This window comes from Malaclemys terrapin, chromosome 1, assembly GCF_027887155.1.
Source record: "Malaclemys terrapin pileata isolate rMalTer1 chromosome 1, rMalTer1.hap1, whole genome shotgun sequence".
NCBI lineage: Eukaryota > Metazoa > Chordata > Testudines > Emydidae > Malaclemys > Malaclemys terrapin.
In genome coordinates this window covers 99223091-99242246 of record NC_071505.1, presented here as the reverse complement: position 1 = coordinate 99242246, position 19156 = coordinate 99223091, and the positions used below count along the sequence as shown (strand labels likewise).

Here is a 19156-nt window from a genome sequence, read left to right as displayed (position 1 = left end):
GATGCTCTAACAATGAAAGTGCAGCCATTCAGGTCCAGATTCAGACTTTTGGAAACAGAGAGCAGAATATTCTGAGCTTTGAGAGACTCTAGCTATGCTACAGTTTACTAGAAGAGTTCAGACAGAGTCTGACCTTGTTCAGGACTGAATTCAAGACCCACTTCTTCTATGAGGCCCTTTTATAGTAGTGCCATCTTCCCTGCATGGCCAATCCACAATGGGGAAGGGAAAAGAAGAAGAAAAAAGTACCACCACCAGAGAGAAAGAAGAAAAAGAAACACACAGTAACTAAAGAAAATTGTTGTCTAGTACTTAGATTACATGGTGAAATGAGTCTTAGCTAAAGAAGGGTGTACAAGGATCCCAAAGAAGTTTCATATGAACCCTCATTTATTCTATGCATTCATTCATCCACCTCACGAAAACTGTGATCTCAATCAGCCTTTGGTTACAAGAAACATACACTTCACATTTATCCAGTGTTCAGCACATCTACAGTGACTTGAAAAATAAATCTAATGCCACTCAAAAAAATGCAACCTTTATTGGACAAATATAATTGGACATACTATACTTCTCAGTACAGTTAAAAATCTTCATAGGATAATAGGGGCCAATGTAATTTGTCTTCTTAATATAGATATCAGAAGGTTAAGAGATATTATTGAATTTTTTATCTTTAACAAGAGAAAAGCCAGTGTTTTTGAAGTTCACAATAGCACCAGGAAGTGTACATGTATTTTTTTTGGAATTAACAAAGTTCTGTGAGGAAAATCCGTATTTTCTGAAGATTATAAACTGAGTTTCCAAATCCTGAAAAATGAATTTATCAAAGCTTCAACAACACAGATACACTTTTCACTTTAATAAATTAGGTGTTAGAATTTCAAACCATTTGCATACTAAAAATTTTGTAGTCAAAGAGTACAGACTGTATTCCCAATTATGATCCTATAGAGCCCTCTAGTGTTCCAAAAGGCAGTGCTACTACTCATGTGAAATAAGTTACACTTGATCAAGGCAGCTAATCTAACCTGTTGGTAGTCAGTAGAAGTGAAGTAGTACATCTTCTTCATCAGAATACAGAGCTTCATCACTATTTAACTACCTTTAACTGATCATATGAACAATTAAAATATTAGTTCATGTGTTCTATAACACCACTCATTTGTCTAGTGTAGACAAAGCCTTAGCAGGCTTAGAGGTTCTAAGCATTTAAGGTGGCAGGGTACTGAAGGCTAGCCCAAAGCTGATTAAATGCTTTAACAAGCTTAAGCATCTGATGAGAAATTTTAGTATCTGATAATTATCTCACTTAAAGTATATCAGTCTAGACACGCGGGCATATTTCCCCTTAGTTAGCTGAAGACATAACTTTTTTATTATATAAAATCCAATATGAGAGGATTTATATTGAAATATATTGTCTTGATGGGTCTATCTCTGATAAACTCATTTGAAACCTTGAAAGCATGTAGATTTTTCACTTTATTAATTCTCAGAAAACACAAACACAAAAAACCCCACCCTTATTATTATGTTTCCATGAAGGATTCCAAGTAAAAAGACTTCACCCAACTCTATATTTGTTCTGCATTGTATCATCATTCTCATCATGCTTCACAATAGCATTGTGTGACCAAAACATGGTGGCACTTGCTCCAGCACCCTGAGAAAGACAACATATGTTTAGTCCCTCCTATCAAAGAGCGAAAGGACGATCAATCAAAAGTGGGACCACTCCTTTCCGCAGAAAGGTATGCAATCACCACTAGTTCTTTCTCCCCTCACAGTCTCTTCCTCCTAAGACAATTCTCCCTATGCTAATGGAGGCCAGGAATTTAAACCTCGCTTCAGTAAATTTCTGCAGTCAGCCTAATAGGTTGTAGGGAAGGACAGTATATTCAGAGGAAGATGGAGAAGTGAATTCACACTGCTTTATTACTACCTTTGATGAGTATGAGGTTCTTTACAATGGGCCAAGTTACCACTCCTACTTCTTCTTGCTCGGATCTTGATAAGATTTCTGAAAAGGCAGGAGGCTAGTAGTGGACAAATAAATCATAGGAAATGAAGAACACCAAGACATTCCTAACTCTCAGTTCCATGAAAGTAGAGAACTTAATCTTTGCAGGAAAGTTCTATCAAAAGAAACATCTGAAAGCCTGAAACTATAAGAAGCTAGACATTACTATTCTTGGGAAATTCAGCTCTAGCAATCCTTCCAAGGGCTTTACAGTATATTCTCATATGAGACAGAGTAACAATGTGAGGGATGTACCAGACAGGAATTCCTCACCAGCAAATTAAACCCCTCTATATCCCTATAAAAGGAGAACACAAAGACAATAACAAAGAACCCAAGGGTAGATGCAGTCATCTCAAGAATAGCCAGATTGATTATATGTTCCATGAAAAGGGCAGTATCTCTAAAGCGGCCCTAAGGAAAGAGAGATGGAAATGACTGAAATGCCATTTGAGTATTCTAGAGCATCCTTTCACACATTTACGTACATAGCTTGCTCCTCAATGTCAGTAAGCAAGTGATTTGGATGGCTGCAGAAGCAGAGAAAGAACAGTTAAAATTGGCCAAGATTCTTCTTTTTTAGAGTTCTGCTATATTCTCAGCCATATAGGACAATCTGAAGAACTTCACAAGCCACAAGAACTTCACTTCAGCTAGAATCTAAGACTAAGCTATCAGCACACACCTGTAAAAAGGAATCTGCAGTCTGGTGAACATCATGACACTGAGCCTTCTTCAGTTCGAGTTGACTCTATTGCTCTCACTCAAACAGGCAGTCCAGGTCCTAGAACAGGGGTCGGCAATCTTCAGCACGCAGCCCACCAGGATAATCCGCTGGCGGGCTGCGAGACATTTTGTTTACCTTGACTGTCCACAGGCACGGCTCCCTGCAGCTCTCAGTGGCTGCGGTTCACCGTTCCTGGCCAATGGGAGCTGTGGGAAGCAGCACGGGCCACAGGGACATGCTGGCTGCTGCTTCCTGTAGCTCCCATTGGCCGGGAACAGTGAACCATGGACACTGGGAGCTGCGGGGGGCCGTGCCTGCAGATGGTCAACATAAACAAAATGTCTCATGGCCCGCCATGGATTACCCTGATGGGCTGTGTGCCAAAGGTTGCCGACCCCTGTCCTAGAAGCCACAGTAATAGTTTCAAGAGCTACACAAACATAAAAACTCTAGTTCTGCCATAAAAGTAGAAAAATAGGCAAAAACATGACCAGTCCACAACCAAACAGAGTTGGGAGAGATGGACATGCGATTCACATGTTCATAGCCTACCAATCTCAATTCCTAGATGACTGAGGGGAAAAAAAAAGGTCACCAGGAAGCCAGACAAAATGCAACTCTGGCCGACAACCTGACAGTGTTAAAACACTGCCATTTGAGGTTAGTGGTCAGTAGGCCTCATTGTAGGCCTCATTTATGTGGTGGGTCTAATCTCATGATAGTTCTCCACTTTTCATCTTTTAAGATTGAATTAGAAAGTCAGTCTTATGGTTGAGCAGTCCTTGCTGCCATGTACAGGGCTATTATAAAATCAACAAGTTTAGGTTCAGAAAAGAATTTTCCATCCTTGGAAGACAGACAAAACACAGACAACAAGGGAAGCGTAGCACCATTCTATGGAGCAGCTAGCAACAATCACATTATTTACTGTTGAGCAGTGGTGCTTCCCAAAGGAAAAAGCAGTAAAGAGTTAGGGCACTTTGATGATGCCCACAAGCTAGCTCATGTTTATACTTTAAAAGCCCAATATTTTGTTGCAATTTGGGGAATAGCAAGAGTCCGTTGTTATTTCAATGGATTAATTTTTCCAGGTTATGTTATTTTTAGCTTTATTTTATCTAGATATTTTGATTTGCGTGTATACATATATAGCTTTGACTCTAGGCACTTTAACAATGACTAAAACCACAAACCATTTAAAAAACAGAAGCAGACCTCTCTACACAAAGCAAGTTGTCTACACTGGCAAGTTTCTGCGCAGTAAACCAGCTTTCTGTGTTGTAACTCCTGAGGTGTACACACTGCCAAGCCACTTAGTACGCAGAAACTGCACAGTTGCAGCGCTGTAAAAAAAACACCTTTATGAGAGGCATACAGCTTTCTGCGCTAGGGCTACAGTGCCGCGGTGCCAGCTGTAGATTACAGCACTGCAATTGGCCTCCGGAAGGTGTCCCACAATGCCTGTTTTTGCTTCCTGGTCATCGGTTTGAACTCTACTACCCTGCCCTCAGGTGACCAACCGTCATCCGCACCCCGTAAATTCCTTTGGAATTTTGAAAGTCCCCTTCCTGTTTGCTTGGTGATGCGTGCAGTGGTCTCAGCGCATCTTTCCAGGTGGCCATGCCTGTTCCACACACCAGGTGATCCCCCACTTGGAGCAATGCCGAGCTGCTGGACCTCATCAACATTTGGGCAGAGGAGGCTGTCCAGTCCCAGCTGTGCTCCAGCCACAGGAATTATGATACTATGGACAGATTTCACAATGCATGACAGAAAAGGGCCATGACCGGGACACACTGCAGGGTCAAAGTGAAAGAGCTGCGGAATGCCTAACACAAGGCACAGGAGGCAAACCGCTGCCCTGGTGCTCCGCCCACAAGCTACCGGTTCTACAAACAGCTGGATGAGATACTCGGTGGCAACCCCACTTCCACTGCGAAGGCCACTGTGGATACTTGGGTGGCTTGCGTGCCACTCGAGAGTGGACTGAGCCAGGAACAGGAAATCTTGGACAAGGTTGTGGAGGGGGACCCAGAAGCAGAGGACAACTTGGAGGTCAGAGATACATGCAGCCAGGAGTTCTTTTCTACCCTGGAGACAGGGCCGGCTCTATGTTTTTTGCTGCCCCAAGCAAAAAACAAACAAAACAAAAAACCAAACAAGCTGAATTTGAACAGCCAGAGACCAGGGCTATTAGAGGGGCGCAGTGTGGGGCCATAAGGATCAGGGATGCCTTGAGACAGCAATTTGAAGCTGAAAGCCACTAATATTTGTTGCTATGCTCAGGAGTGCAGTGCTTGTAGTGCTAGGAGGTGATTGTGATTGGTGCAGACGATGCATTATGAAGGTTTAAGATAATTATGTGTTGCTTTGCAGAGCTCTGTTTCCTGTCAATTAATAGAATAAAGATTGCTTTCAAACCAACACAATTCTTTTATTAAAAAACAACAACCAGAGGAGAGAGACAAACAAAAAAAAACCACATCAGCACTGAGGGGAATGGGGGAAGGGAAGGTCCCAGGCGGAAGAGGATCCCAGGATGGTTAAGGATTTGTGTATGTCCAGGGATCATATCCAGCCTTCTCCTTTGGAGTACAGTGCAACAGGTACTGTACTTCAGAAGGGCTAAACTGCAGAGGAATGGGTGTTGAGTGCAGTGGGTACTGGGAGTCTGCAGTGCTGGACTGTGATGGGGAGAAGAGTGGAATGCCGCAGGTACAGACTGGAGCCAGGAGGTTGATAAGAGTGTGTTGGCGGTGTCTGGGAGGCACATGGGAAAGAGTTTTGCAACAGCGGGTGCAAGGGAGGGTGGGCACGGAGCTGCTCGGTCTGCAGTGCTAGTATCGCCTGGAGTGTGTCCGCTTGGTGCTCCATAACTTTTAAGAGCCGCTCCGTGGCTTCATTCTGGCATGCCGTGTTCTCCTTTCAGTCCCTCTTCTCGCTGTCCCACCACTCCTTCAATTCCTGTTTTTCTGCCGCGGAGCATCTCATAACCTCACGCAGAAAGTCCTCCTTAGTTCTTTGTGGCCGCTTTCTAATTCTGCGATAACAAAGAGGGAGTCTGGGCTCCCAAGGTCAACTCTGTGAAGCCAAAACGCAACATTTTATAGAAGCAGTATTGTTTGCAACACACAGACCACTGATTCAGTGATTTAAAACACAGCCACTATTCACATACCTGTCACTAACTGGCTGACCCCAGGCAAGCACACATGAGCCAACAAACCCCCCAAAATGGTGAGTAGCTGCAGGGACAGGGGAAATGGGTGTTCCCTGACCCTACTGTACACCGGGCACGTGGCTTTTGGGGAGAGCCAGCACTGTAGCAGGGGCCTGATAATCATTCCTGTGCCCACATTTTCCACAGGCTGTGTTCATTATGGAAGGTATCTCGCTGCTGAGGGTGAGCAGGGAATCAAAGGAGGGTCTTCTCCAAGACTGCGGCTTTCATACTGGCCCTTACGCGGTTCGCTTGTGTGCATCAATGGTGGTCTCCGCCCCCCCGTGACAGCAGAGTGGTGCCGGAACATTGCCCTTAATAGGGCAAGAAACAAAGCAGCTCTGCCAAAGAACCTGCAGTAGTGGATTGCCCAGTATCTCCATGAGAGTTTCCTGAAGAACTCTGAGGCAGATTCCTGTGAACTGAGGGAGTCAATCAACAGCCTGTTCCGCCGCTCAGACTAGGCATGTGGTAGTACGTGCATCATACAGACACAAGCCTGCTTTCTGCAATCCTCCTACACCCAACAACTTTCTTCAGCGATTTCCAAAATCAAATCCACTTACCAGGAGCCTACTCTCCTGTTTGCGCTTCGCCAAGCTCCAACAGGTGAGACTGGCTAGCCTCCTCTGGGCAGCGCCAGCAAACAAAGCACGACCCAGAATTCAGCGGTCCAGCCCAGAGTGAAGCTTTCACCCTTCCCTTCACAAATATGATGGAGCGTACAGCACGCGGCTATAAGCATAGGAATACTGTCATCATCCAGGTCCAGTTTCCCATAAACGCAGTGACTGCAGGCCTTTAAACGGCCAAAAGCACACTCAACAGTCATTCTGCACTTGCTCAGCCTGTTTTTGAACCACTCCTTGCTGTTGTCAGGGTGCCCCGTGTATGGCTTCATAATCCACGGCATTAAGGGGTAAGCAGGGTCTCCCAAGATCACAATGGGCATTTTGACTTCCCCTATGGTGATTTTCTGGTCTGGGAAGAAAGTCCCTGCTTGCAGCTTCCTGAACAGGCCTGTGTTCCGAAAGATGTGTGCATCATGCACCTTTCTGGACCAGCCTGTGTTAATGTCTGTGAAACTCCCACGCTGATCCACAAGTGCCTGGAGAACCATACAGAAATACCCTTTCCGATTAATGTACTCGGTGGCTAGGTGATCTAGTGCCAGAATTGGAATATGCGTGCCATCTATCACCCCTCCACAGTTAGGGAAGCCCATTTGTGCAAAGCCATCCACAATGTCACACATGTTGCCTAGAGTCACGGTCTTTCGGAGCAGGATGTGATTAACAGCCCTGCACACTTCTGTCAACATGAGTCCAACGGTCGACTTTCCCACTCCGAACTGGTTAGCAAGCAATTGGTAGCAATCTGGAGTAGCCAGCTTCCACAGTGCTATCACCATGTGCTTCTCCAACAGCAGGGCAGCTCTCATTCTTGTGTCCTTGCGCCGCAGAGCTGGGACGAACTCATCACACAGTTCCATGAATGTGGCTTTCCTCATCCGAAAGTTCTGCAGCCACTGCTTGTCATCCCAGATGTGCATCACGATGTGATCCCAAAACTCAGTACTTGTTTCCCGAGCCCAAAAGCGGAGTTCCACTGTGGTCAGATACATTCCTGCAGACCAAAAAGGCAGAGCACGCAGTACACAAACCATTGAAAGATGGCGCCAAATGCGGATGGAAGCCCAGGGATTGCTGAGATGCAAAGCAATGCATCACGGGGCATTGGGACAGGACCCAGGATGCTCCGTGACCCCCTCAATCTTCCGACAACACTTAGCGGCAGAAGAGGAAGAAATGCTCTGTAGGATAGCTGCCCAGAGTGCACCGCTCCAAATACCACTGCAAGTCAAACAATGGTCTGGAGAGGGCTAAGATTTGATTTGAAGGTGGACATTCAGAAACTCTTAACAAAGCCAGCTTCTTTTTCACAGGAAGAGGAGCTAGTTCAGGAGTTCCAGTGACAAGTACATCTGCTGACTGACTGGGACTGATTAGTATAGTAACAGATACGGCGAAGGGGAAAAATAGGGACTTCAACTACTATTGCAGCTAGTGGCTTGAGATCCTGTTTATCTTAAAAAGAATAAATAGCTGTGACCTAATGTTTCAACCAAAGATCTATCATTTGATGTAAAAAAGAATGTGTATCTATTTAAATGTTTAACAACAACAAAAGAAGAACCTCTCAAAGGCACATGTAGTTAGGAACATACTTACCAAGGCAATTATAAAGACCCTGACTTATCCAAGCTAGTATAGCAAGAGTGATAAGGTCTCCAAAACTCGCTGCAATAGGTGTGGCAACATTGTCAGGATTTATGCCTGTCTTCTTTGATCCAACAATAACTCCAACCATTATTATCCCTAGATCGAAGGTAAGAAGAAAGCATGTCAATCTTTATCTACATTGTAATCCCACAGGAAATCTATGGAAAAACTGGAAATCAAAACCAGAGTTCCTGACAAATACAAGCTTGTGCCTCTGTCCTAAGATCATGCTTCCTCCCACCTGACTCAACAAAATTTATTTCTTCTTTTTTTCAAATAGGGTTATTTAATTAGGTATAGCGCAGGGATCAGCAAACTTTGACATGCAGCCAATCAGGGTAATTTGCTGGTGGGCCGCAAGACATTTTGTTTACATTGATCGTCCGCAGGCATGGCACCCCGCAGCTCCCAGTGGCTGCGGTTCGCCGTTCCTGGCCAAAGGGAGCTGTGGGAAGTGGTTGCCAGCAAGTCCCTGCAGCCCATGTTGCTTCCCGCAGCTCCCATTGTCTGGGAACAGCGAACCGCGGCCACTGGGAGCTGCAGGGGGCCGTGCCTGCGGACGGTCACCGTAAACAAAATGTCTCGCGGCCTGCCAGCAGATTACCCTGATGGGCCGCGTGCCGAAGGTTGCCGACCCCTGGTCTAGCTGAATGAACAGTCAAAGATTTCATCACTCAATAAATATGCATTAGCTATTATCAGAGGCACACATTTTTTTCAGGATGTCCTACCAGAAACTTGGCCACAAGTCACTAAACTGTGTCATTTAAAAAAAAAAATTCACTATTAGATGCACAGTCAATCAAAAGAACATTTTACACAGAGGTCAATAGTTAGTATGCTTTCTAAAAACAGCAACACTGAAATTATTTTTAAGAGTAATTTCCCGATAGTATTCAAATCGCTGTCAAGAATGTTAATGTTAATCACAGTGTTACATTAGCAATATTATTTGGTACTGAAGAGAATTTTCCTAAGAGAGAAGAGAAGCTCTGAAGAGAATTCAGATGTGTTTATTCTTTTATTTTTAACATTATTTACATATTTTTGAAATTAATTTCTTCTCCACCTTCACCTTATTTGTATATACTATTTATTGTAGATTAGGAGGTTTTTCTGAGCCCTGTTTAAGGGACAGTGTGAGTCACAGTACTTCCTGAGCTCCTGAAGGAGTTGGAAATTTAGGAGGGAATATGCTATGTCATCCCACTATCTGACATAGCAAACTTCCCACTCATGTCCAGCCAGTACACGGGTGGGGGCATGCACAGCCATAAGTCTGTTCCCCATCCCTACTCCTGATCCCACCCTGCTTCCATGATTGGTCTCCATGGCTGTGTATTCACTAAAAAAAGAAGTGTGTTCTTAACTTGAGGTAAAATCCTAGTAAAGACAAGGCAGTTTGCACATTTTCACGTGAGTAAACAAGTCAAGTTAAAGACTATGAGGAAGCCTAGTACATGAAAGTTACAAACTGCCTTGTCTTCACTAGGAATTTGCCTCAAGTTAAGAGTATGCTTTTTTTCCTAGTGTAGACGAGGACAATGAGTCAGCCTGCACAGCCTCACAGGGCATAAGGCCCTCTCCAACACCCTCTTACTCCCCTATGTGGCCACATAGGCAAAGTCTTATTTCATATGGCTAAAAACCAGCAGTGTTAAATGTCCAAGTCTAGGTTGGCAATCCAAATGATTGCTTCAGGTGAAACTGAGTGGATGGCAGAGATACCACCAAAATATGATCTTATGGGACATTGTTCAACAATATGTTCCATAGTTTGAAGTCTATTTCCACAGCAGGGTGTATTTGATTTAAATCATGATTTAAATCACTAGTCAGGAAGACTCAATTTAATCATGGATTTCTACATAAAAGTGCATTCTTGTTGGTTGTAATAACCTTAATACATACTCTTCACAACTCAGAGATAGATGTAGATTTCATTTTTAGAAGGTACACACTATACATTTTTTAAGTGATTTATTTTGAAAACTTTTCAGATTAGTTTTACAGCTATATCAGAAAATGAATGATTATTTGGTTATTTCATTTACCAAAGGTAACTGAAGCAGATATTTATGAAGTCACTGGGAGGTGAACTATCTCCAATTCAACAAGTTAATCATTAATATTTGGAGGATTTTCTTGCCATGCTGTATTAGGAGGAGAACATCACCAGACAGACATTTAAATTGTTTTATTTAACGAAAACATCAATGTTATGTATTCTGTTTTTTTTCTTCAACAGCAAACATATAATATTTTAACAAAACAAGCATATGAATTTTTGAATTTAGTTAAACAGTCAAGTTTTTTAAAATCAGGTTTGTTTTTGTTAAAATTGTTTTTAACTAAAATAGTTAAATGAAATATTAAAAAAAAAATTAAAATTGACAATGTCAGCCAGGTCAACATGAGAATCTTAAAATATTGGCTTCTGCAGCTAACTCAGTCGTCTTCACCTTCATTTTCCTGTTTGTTCATAATCTGGAAAAGAAAAACAAGCTTTCCTGCTTTTTCAGGTCCCAAACGATTTCTCAATTTGGAATGAATTAGTCCAAAGGAAGAAAATATTCTTTCTATACCAGCAGAAGAAGCTACTGCTGTTAAAAGTGAGATTATCACTTCAACAGTCTCTGAATCCAAGTGCTTAAGTGACTTCCACCAGTTCACTGGTGTGACTTTCTTTAAAACATCATCAGCAAACATATATTTATTGAATGGTTCAGCCTTAGCTCTGAAGTTTATTATAGTTGACATTATGGAGGGATGATTGCTGGATGTCCATGTCATAGCCAACTCCTCTTCTTCAACAGTTAAGGTTTGATCCTGGTACCGACTATTGAGAATATTTGCAAGAAAATGAGCTGAAGATAGTGCTTGTCCCATTCGTTTTTTAATGCTTGTAATTTAACTCTGTCACTGCATATTTCTCGTTTTAAGATCTCACTTAGTTCCTTCCAAATTTCAACAGCATCAGCAATAAAACAGCTATTTCCCTGCATTTTGTTCAAGGCTACAGAAATAGGCTTTAGGGTACTCAGCATGTGTTCAACATTTCTCTTAAGCCCAATGTTGAGAACTTTCGCTGTGACAGTGCCATCTATTTTTTCACCATTTTGTTCACAAACTGTCATCAGATTAGGCCAGTTCTTGATATAGTGCTCAAAACAGTCCACTACTGAGTTTCATTGCACGTCTTGTGGGAGAGTTAGCTTGGTTCCTCCCACTTTTTTCAGAGCAGCTGCTGCAAAGTGGTTGTTACAGAAGTATTTTGCAATTTCAACAACATTAGCCTTTATTTCTGGAACACTGAAGTCTTTGGCTAGGAAGTGCATCAAATGAGCACTGCAACAGTATGTTATTAGCTTGGGACTATCTTCATTCTCTTCTAAATAATTTCTTCTAATCTTGGATACATTTGCAGCATTGTCTGTGACCAAGCTGCCTACTAGACATTTGAATTTTTTTTCCACAGTTTGTTATAGCTTTTACTGCTACTTCTTTTAAGTATTGTTCTGTGTGTGCATTTCCTGATGTATCAATTGTTTTTGTAAGGAAGACATTCCCTTCTTCTGTTGTCACACAAGCACACACAACAGGATCATTGTGGACATTGCTCCACCCATCAAGACTCAGGTTAACAATTTTACCCTCTAGATCTTTTGCACACTGCTCAATTTCTCTTTCATACACTTTATCCAGCAATCTGCCTGTGACATCTATTCTGTTGGGTGGACTGTATCCTGGTCTTAATGACTGAACCATGTTAATGAAGTGTGGGTTCTCAATCATACGGAAAGGAGAGTTTGTTGCATAAACAAACCGGGCAATTTTTTCATCAATTACCTCTTTTTGTAATCTGCTGGTTCTTATCGCAAATTTATCTATGGTTGTTTCTCGATGATGGAGATTTTTTTTTTTTTTTTTTTGCTACAGGTGATATACTGTGGCTATCTCACATACATGATGTGACTGAAACACTATCATTGGCAGATAACTCTGAAACTATAGAAAATGATAGTGATCTTGAAGGTGGATAGTCTTCAGAATCCTGTATGTTGAGGATGGATTCTCCTAAACAAAATAAGTCAATGCAGTTATTTAATTATTATTACTGTACTGCTCATTTAGTATTACTCATTGCATTCACTGACACTCAGTACTACTTTAAAGGTGAAATTGTAACAGGAAGATCTGCCTATTTTAGCTATTTATTTTTTTATCACAACTGCATCTAAAATGATAGTACCATAGAGTAAAAACTATATTTTTTGCTCAAACATGTGAATTCAAGAATAGTCCAGAAGGAAGACAGGCAGTCCTTAAGAGAGAAGTATGAAATAAAAATGTTTACCAACCTGAAGATCCTGCATGTTCAGACATGTTCCTTTAATCATCTTCAATGCAGCTTCCTCCTGAGAAGGAACACTTCTCATGATGTTGTTTCATTTGGGCAATCAGGCCTTGCATTTCTTTGTAGCACTGTTTGCATTTTGCATGCATGCCTGTCTTACCCACAGGTAGAGGAACTTCATTAAAATATTCCCAAACTGGGTCTCTTTTACAGCCTGCTGCCATAATAGATTTTCCCTTCTGGTGAGAGAATGGTATGGTAGATCTCAAATCAATGAAGGCTACACTCAGAAAGACCTCAAGACTTCTGGAATATGCTGCTCAAACAGTTTCACTTTTGTTTCTACTGCCTGTCCCTCCCTTCTCACATTTATCTCCAGACTTCTTCTCCTTGTCCAGATCTATTCCGCCCCCAACAATCTTCTATTCATTGAACTTTTTGAAACTTTGCACTTTTAGAGAGAGGTAAGGGATTGACTCTGTGTAGAGGGACAATAGGGTTGAGGTCTGTTATTTCTCACCTCTGTAAATTATTTATTTATTTATTTAAAAACATTTCTGCTGTTAACAAGCATGTTATCTCTGGAGACACAAATCCTCAGTTTGAGAACTGCAAAACTAAGCATCTCTGATGGTATCTTCTAGACTGAGCACTGAGTCCCATTGGGTAGATAGAAAGATTAAACTAAATAATCTATATAGAAGCTCCTGGAACCCCATAAAATTGGGTCCCTAATCCATGAACTATTGGAACTCATTTACAAAATTTTTCTTAAACATTACATGAATATATTGTCTCATACTACAGAATTAGAATTTATAATCCCTACTCCATGATGAGATATCTTTGAGCTATAATGTATCTATCTTTAGATAGGTTTTTTCCTGAAAAAGCATTTTATCAAAAAAATCTGATTTAAATAAAAAAATCAGATTTAAATAAAAAAAAAACATTTTATTTAAATCATTGATTTTTATCCACCCTGTTCCACAGTCATAAGTACGATTGTGTCTCAGTTCCCATTTATGAAGGAGATAGGCCCATCTCCTTTGTGATATGCAGCTATGGTTCAAAGTGGACCATATTTTCTATGGGAATGAAAAGCCACTGGGTTTTCTCTGGTTGCGTCCTTGATGAGACATTTGCTCGGGAGTTTGGCATCCTTCCACCTTGCTTGCAATTGAATTTCAGTCTGAATCTTTAAGCTCTTGCATTGCGAGCCAAAAAAGGGTTTTCTGGATTTGAGTCACAATCTTGGTATGTTATTTAAGACTTCATATACTGGGAGATCCTTGCTCCCTTGAATATGATACGATTTTTGAAGGATTCTCACATCGCAAAAAATTTTGGGGGGTGGATGTACCCCACAACTGGAAGCCACAGTTGTGGTGTTGATTTTACTGTGCCACAATATTGCGAGTGGCAGTGCTGAAAGTTGACAAGTGAAGCGTGGAAGCTATGTATCCATATGGTTGAGCAGTATTCTGTGGTAGAATAAACAGGGGCCAGTGAAGAGATCCATAGGGTTTTTGCAACAGCTTCCCAGGTCATTCCTGCCAGTTTCTTAATGAGATTTACACACATCTTTATTTAGTCATGAATATTTTTCAGGTGCTGGATGTATGTGAGGCTTTGGTCAAATGTTACACCAAGATATTTCAGGATGGTATCGTTTGTTATCTGCTGGCCACAGAAGTTCACATGCAGTTTCACCCTGGCCTTTTGATTATTTAGATGAAGTGCTGGCACAACAGTCTTGGTGGGGTCTGGTTTTAGCCACCAATATTCTTTCCTGGTATTCAGGTCCTTATTTAGGATTTGTTCTTTGACAGATAAATCTTGTGCCTATGTAGTTAGAGCAATGTCATCAGCACAGACGAATTTCTGTGACGATGTTTGGGGAAGGTACATATTAAACAGGATCAGCGCTAAGACTGATCACCATAGTGGGCTATCATAGAGAATGTGTGGTCTGCTGAACGGGTCACCCAAGAAAATGTGAAACCTATGATTGATCAGAACTTCTCTGAAGAAGATTATTGTCACAATGCATGGGATAATTGTATTGGCTTTCAGGAAAAGGCTGTTTCTCCATAGTGTGTTGTAGGTGGCATATAAGTCTAAGAAAACTGCTCCAGTCTTGACATTTTGCTGGAAACCCACCTCAGTGTATGTTGTTAAGAGCTTAGAATCTAAAACCAACTCTTTTTGTTCACAGAGAATCATGACTGGAGTGCCATGTGATTGAACAACATATCACATCACACTATCTGTCTTAAAGCCCCGTAGGATTTGGTTTTTAAAATGTTTCTTTTGCTGTGGACACAATTAGCACCATACTTTTTCAAACTTCAATTTAAACAGGGTTTCACTAAGAGATTCAATAAAAGGTATAAGTGCTAGCTGGGTGATTGAATATGATGTAAGGTTTTATTTAAAACTCCTTCAAAGAATATGACAATCTATGGGCAAGTATAATGAAGAAGTGGGCCAGAATTGTGGTCATAATTCAAAACCAGTTTAGCAATAATAAACAGAGGAAGCAAATTTCAACACAGCTGTTTCCCCACAAATTAAACATCTTGGAAAAGAGATATCCAGGAAAATCTATGCCTAGGTTCTTTTTTTGATCCAATTTCATTACTGTGATTTTAGTTTTTAGCATGAAAAGTGCAAAGGGTATCCAACTGCCATCTGTCTGCTTCAGACAGATTGTACTCTACTGGGATTTATATCTCAAGTAACATTGTGACACATATACACTTTTCGTATTTACTGAAAAACAGTCACTGTAGAACATTACAAATATATTTTTACCCTGTAGAAGAGATGCTATGAAGGCAGTTGCTACACTGCTAGAACACAAAAGGATTGAATGATCAAGGCGATATTTGCCTTCTGGAATCCAGCCCAGTGTGACTGCTGCCACTGCTGCTAGAAAACCAACGACCGTTGCCTGGACCTAGGAGAGTAAAACAAGAGTTCATTAATATCAGAAAACTTCACCAACTTAAAATAATTGTTAGACATAAACCAATTGCCACCATTCCCTGGCTCTCGTGTCTCATGTTTGGGAGGCATCAGAGGAAGTACGCTCAGCCACTATGGAAAGGGAGAATTTGTATAGCTCAATTGTGATCTCCCTGGATGATTAAGAAGCAGAATTTATGGAGTCTGAAGGAAGAACTGTTCACTCTTCTTCAATAAGAAAGGCTTTAACAATGATTCAATGCATCAAAGATGGTGAAAGTAATAACTAGGGCTGTCAAGCAATTAAAAGAATACCGTGTATTTAAATATTTTTGTATGTTTTCTGTCTATTGATTTCAATTACGATACAGAATACAAAAAGTGTACAGTACTCACTTTATAATATTATTTTTATTACAAATATTTGCACTGTAAAAAAGAAACAAAAGAAATAGTATTTTTCAATTCACCTAATAAAAGTACTGTAGTGCAATCTCTTTATCATGAAAGTTGAACTTACAAATGTAGAATTATGTACAAAAAAACTGCATTCAAAAATAAAACAATGTAAAATTTTAGAGCCTACAAGTCCACTCAGTCCTACTTCTTGTTCAGCCAGTCACTCAGACAAACAAGTTTGTTTACATTTGCAGGAGATAATGCTGCCCACTTCTTGTTCACAATATCACCTGAAGTGAGACCAGGCATTCACATGGCACTGTTGTAGCTGGCGTTGCAAAATTTTTATGTGTGATATGCATTAAAGATTCATATGTTCCTTCATGCTTCAATCACCATTCCAAAGGACACGCATCCATGCTCATAATAGGTTCTGGTCGATAACCATCCAAAGCAGTGCAGATCGAAGCAAGTTCATTTTCATCATCTGAGTCAGATTCCATCAGCAGAAGGTTGATTTTCTTTTTTGGTAGTTCGGGTGTGGTTTCCGCATCGGAATGTTGCTCTTTTAAGACTTTTGAAAGCATGCTCTACACCTAGTCCCTCTCAGATTTTGGAAGGCGCTTCAGATTCTTAAACCATGGTTTGAGTGATGTAGCTATCTTTAGAAATCTCACATTGGTAACTTCTTTGTGTTTTGTGAAATCTGCAGTGAAAATATTCTTAAAAAGAACAACATGTGCTGGGTCATCATCCGAGACTGCTATAACACAAAATATATGGCAGAATGTGGGTTAGGAGACATACAATTCTCCCTCAAAGAGTTCAGTCACAAATTTAATTAATGCATTATTTTTTTAACGAGCATCATCAGAATGGAAGCATGTCCTCTGGAACGGTGGCCAAAGCATGAAGGGGCAAACAAATGTTTAGCATAGCTGGCATGAAAATATTTTGCAATGCCAGATATGAAAGTGCCATGCAAACGCCTCTTCTCACTTTCAGGTGACATTGTAAATAAGAAACAGGAAGCATTATCTCCCATAAATGTAAACAGACTTGTTTGTCTGAACGATTGTCTGAACAAGAAGTAGGACTGAGTGGACTTGTAGGCGCTAAAGTTTTACATTGTTTTGTTTTTGAGTGCAGTTATGTAACAAAAAAGTCTACATTTGTAAGTTGCACTTACACAATAAAAAGATTGCACTACAGTACGTGTAAGAGGTGAATTGAAAAATACAATTTATTTTGTTTGCCATTTTTACAGTACAAATATTTGTAATAAATAATAATAATATAAAGTGAGCACTGTCAACTCTGTATACTGTGTTGTAATTGAAATAAATATATTTAAAAATGTAGAAAAACATACAAAAATATTTAATACATTTCAATAAGTATTCTATGTTTAACAGTGCGATTAAAACTGCGATGAAGCGCGATTAATTTTTTTAATCGTGATTAACTTTTTTGAGTTAATCGCGTAAGTTAACTGCGATTAATCGACAGCCCTAGTAATAACAAAAAAAAATTGGGGGATTCTCAGGAGCCTAAAAAGACATACACAACAAAGCTATGTCTGAAGGCAAATGGGAGACTACATCTAATATTTAAATAAATGAGTCAAAACATGGGTATTTTATACACCTTCTCAGCACTGTAAATATTTAACTATAATGTATAAATATGAAGCAGGTATTCAAAATCTAGTTAAGGAGCAGCTGTTTTGGATTTAAACACAGTCATTTTCTCAAATGTTATAGTCACATTAATACTATTTATTGTCTAACAGCCACTTCACAGTTATTTAAATATTATAACCTGTGAAAGTACAGTATAGAAAGCATTTGAGAGGTCAAGATTAAATGGACTTTACTGGCGATGGAACTATTTTTTAATCATCCCTAGAAATAATCTCTTTCAAAAAAAGAGATGAGATATATTTGACAAGGCAGGATGGGAAAATTTACATGGATGTTACCTGTACTATACCTTTTACTGATAAAACTGCTCTATTTCTGCTGCAAGTCTGTGTTACTTTAGAAACTGACTATATACTACCATTAGAAATTAGAAATTAAAGTGAAGTAAGTTAACTCTGAACTGATTGAGTGTTGCAGTGTTGTATCCTTTAACTCTTTTTCTATTGTCAGCATCAAAAATTGTGCTGGGCACTTTAAGTACCTGTTCTTGTGAGAGTATGCCAAAATGAGTAAGTTGTACTTACCTGTTTTAAGGCCAAATTGCCAATTATTAGGTTCCACTTCTCAATGGGAGAATCCATTTTCCCAACATTTACCTTTCAAAATAAGAAAAGTGAATTTTAGACATTTAGATTTAAATTTATGGTACCATTCATTAACTTTAAGGTTTAGTAGTAAAGTAAAGGTAAGAACATAAGAACGGCCATACTGGGTCAGACCAAAGGTCCATCTAGCTCAGTATCCTGTCTTCTGACAGTGGCCAGTGCCAGGTGCCCCAGAGGGAATGAACAGAACAGGTAATCATCAAGTGATCCATCCCCTGTCGCTCATTCCCAGCTTCTGGGAAACAGAGGCTAGGGACACCATCCCTGCCCATTCTGGCTAGTAGACATTGATGGACCTATCCACTATGAACTTATCTAGTTCTTTTTTTAACCCTGTTATAGTGTTGGCCTTCACAACATGCTCTGGTAAGGAGTTCCACAGGTTGACTGTGCGTTGTATGAAGAAATACTTCCTTTTGTCTGTTTTAAACCTGCTGCCTATTAATTTTAAAAAGGTTGCTGGAGTACCCATTCTTTAGATTAATACAAATCAATAACATGCCTGCATAATTTCACTAAACACAACTGCTAATAAGATATTGATAAGACATGAACAATATTTTACTTGAAAAGTTTTTCAGGAGGATTAATGCTTAAATTCAGCTATTTTAAAAGAATTAAAAATTAGCCATATTTATATAGTGATGCGGCTGCTGTTCAGTTAAAATAGCATCTACAAAACTACCCTAAACTGATGGGGTTTGATGAACAAAAGTCTTGCCAATTAAGTGTTTCTCACACACTTTTTAGCCAATTGCATTGTGAATGCTACTTAATTTCCATGAATACACCCAAATACACCAGCTATCAGATCAGTTGGCAGAAAAAAGAATTGTGTCAATGTTTAACGTTTAAGGACAAAGTCAG

General features: G+C 40.2%; 1 protein-coding gene across 2 annotated transcripts in view; it reads right to left on the bottom strand.

The window, feature by feature from the left end:
- Positions 1-19156, bottom strand: part of SLC41A2 (solute carrier family 41 member 2) — a 103950-nt gene that overhangs the window by 54361 nt on the left and 30433 nt on the right. For both annotated transcript variants that reach the window (XM_054032993.1, XM_054032985.1), the window contains exons 4-6: positions 18209-18280; positions 15430-15574; positions 8205-8351 (exon numbers count right to left, since the gene is read on the bottom strand). In XM_054032993.1, the coding sequence (XP_053888968.1) occupies positions 8205-8351; positions 15430-15574; positions 18209-18280 (364 nt within the window). The remainder of the gene's footprint in view (positions 1-8204; positions 8352-15429; positions 15575-18208; positions 18281-19156) is intronic.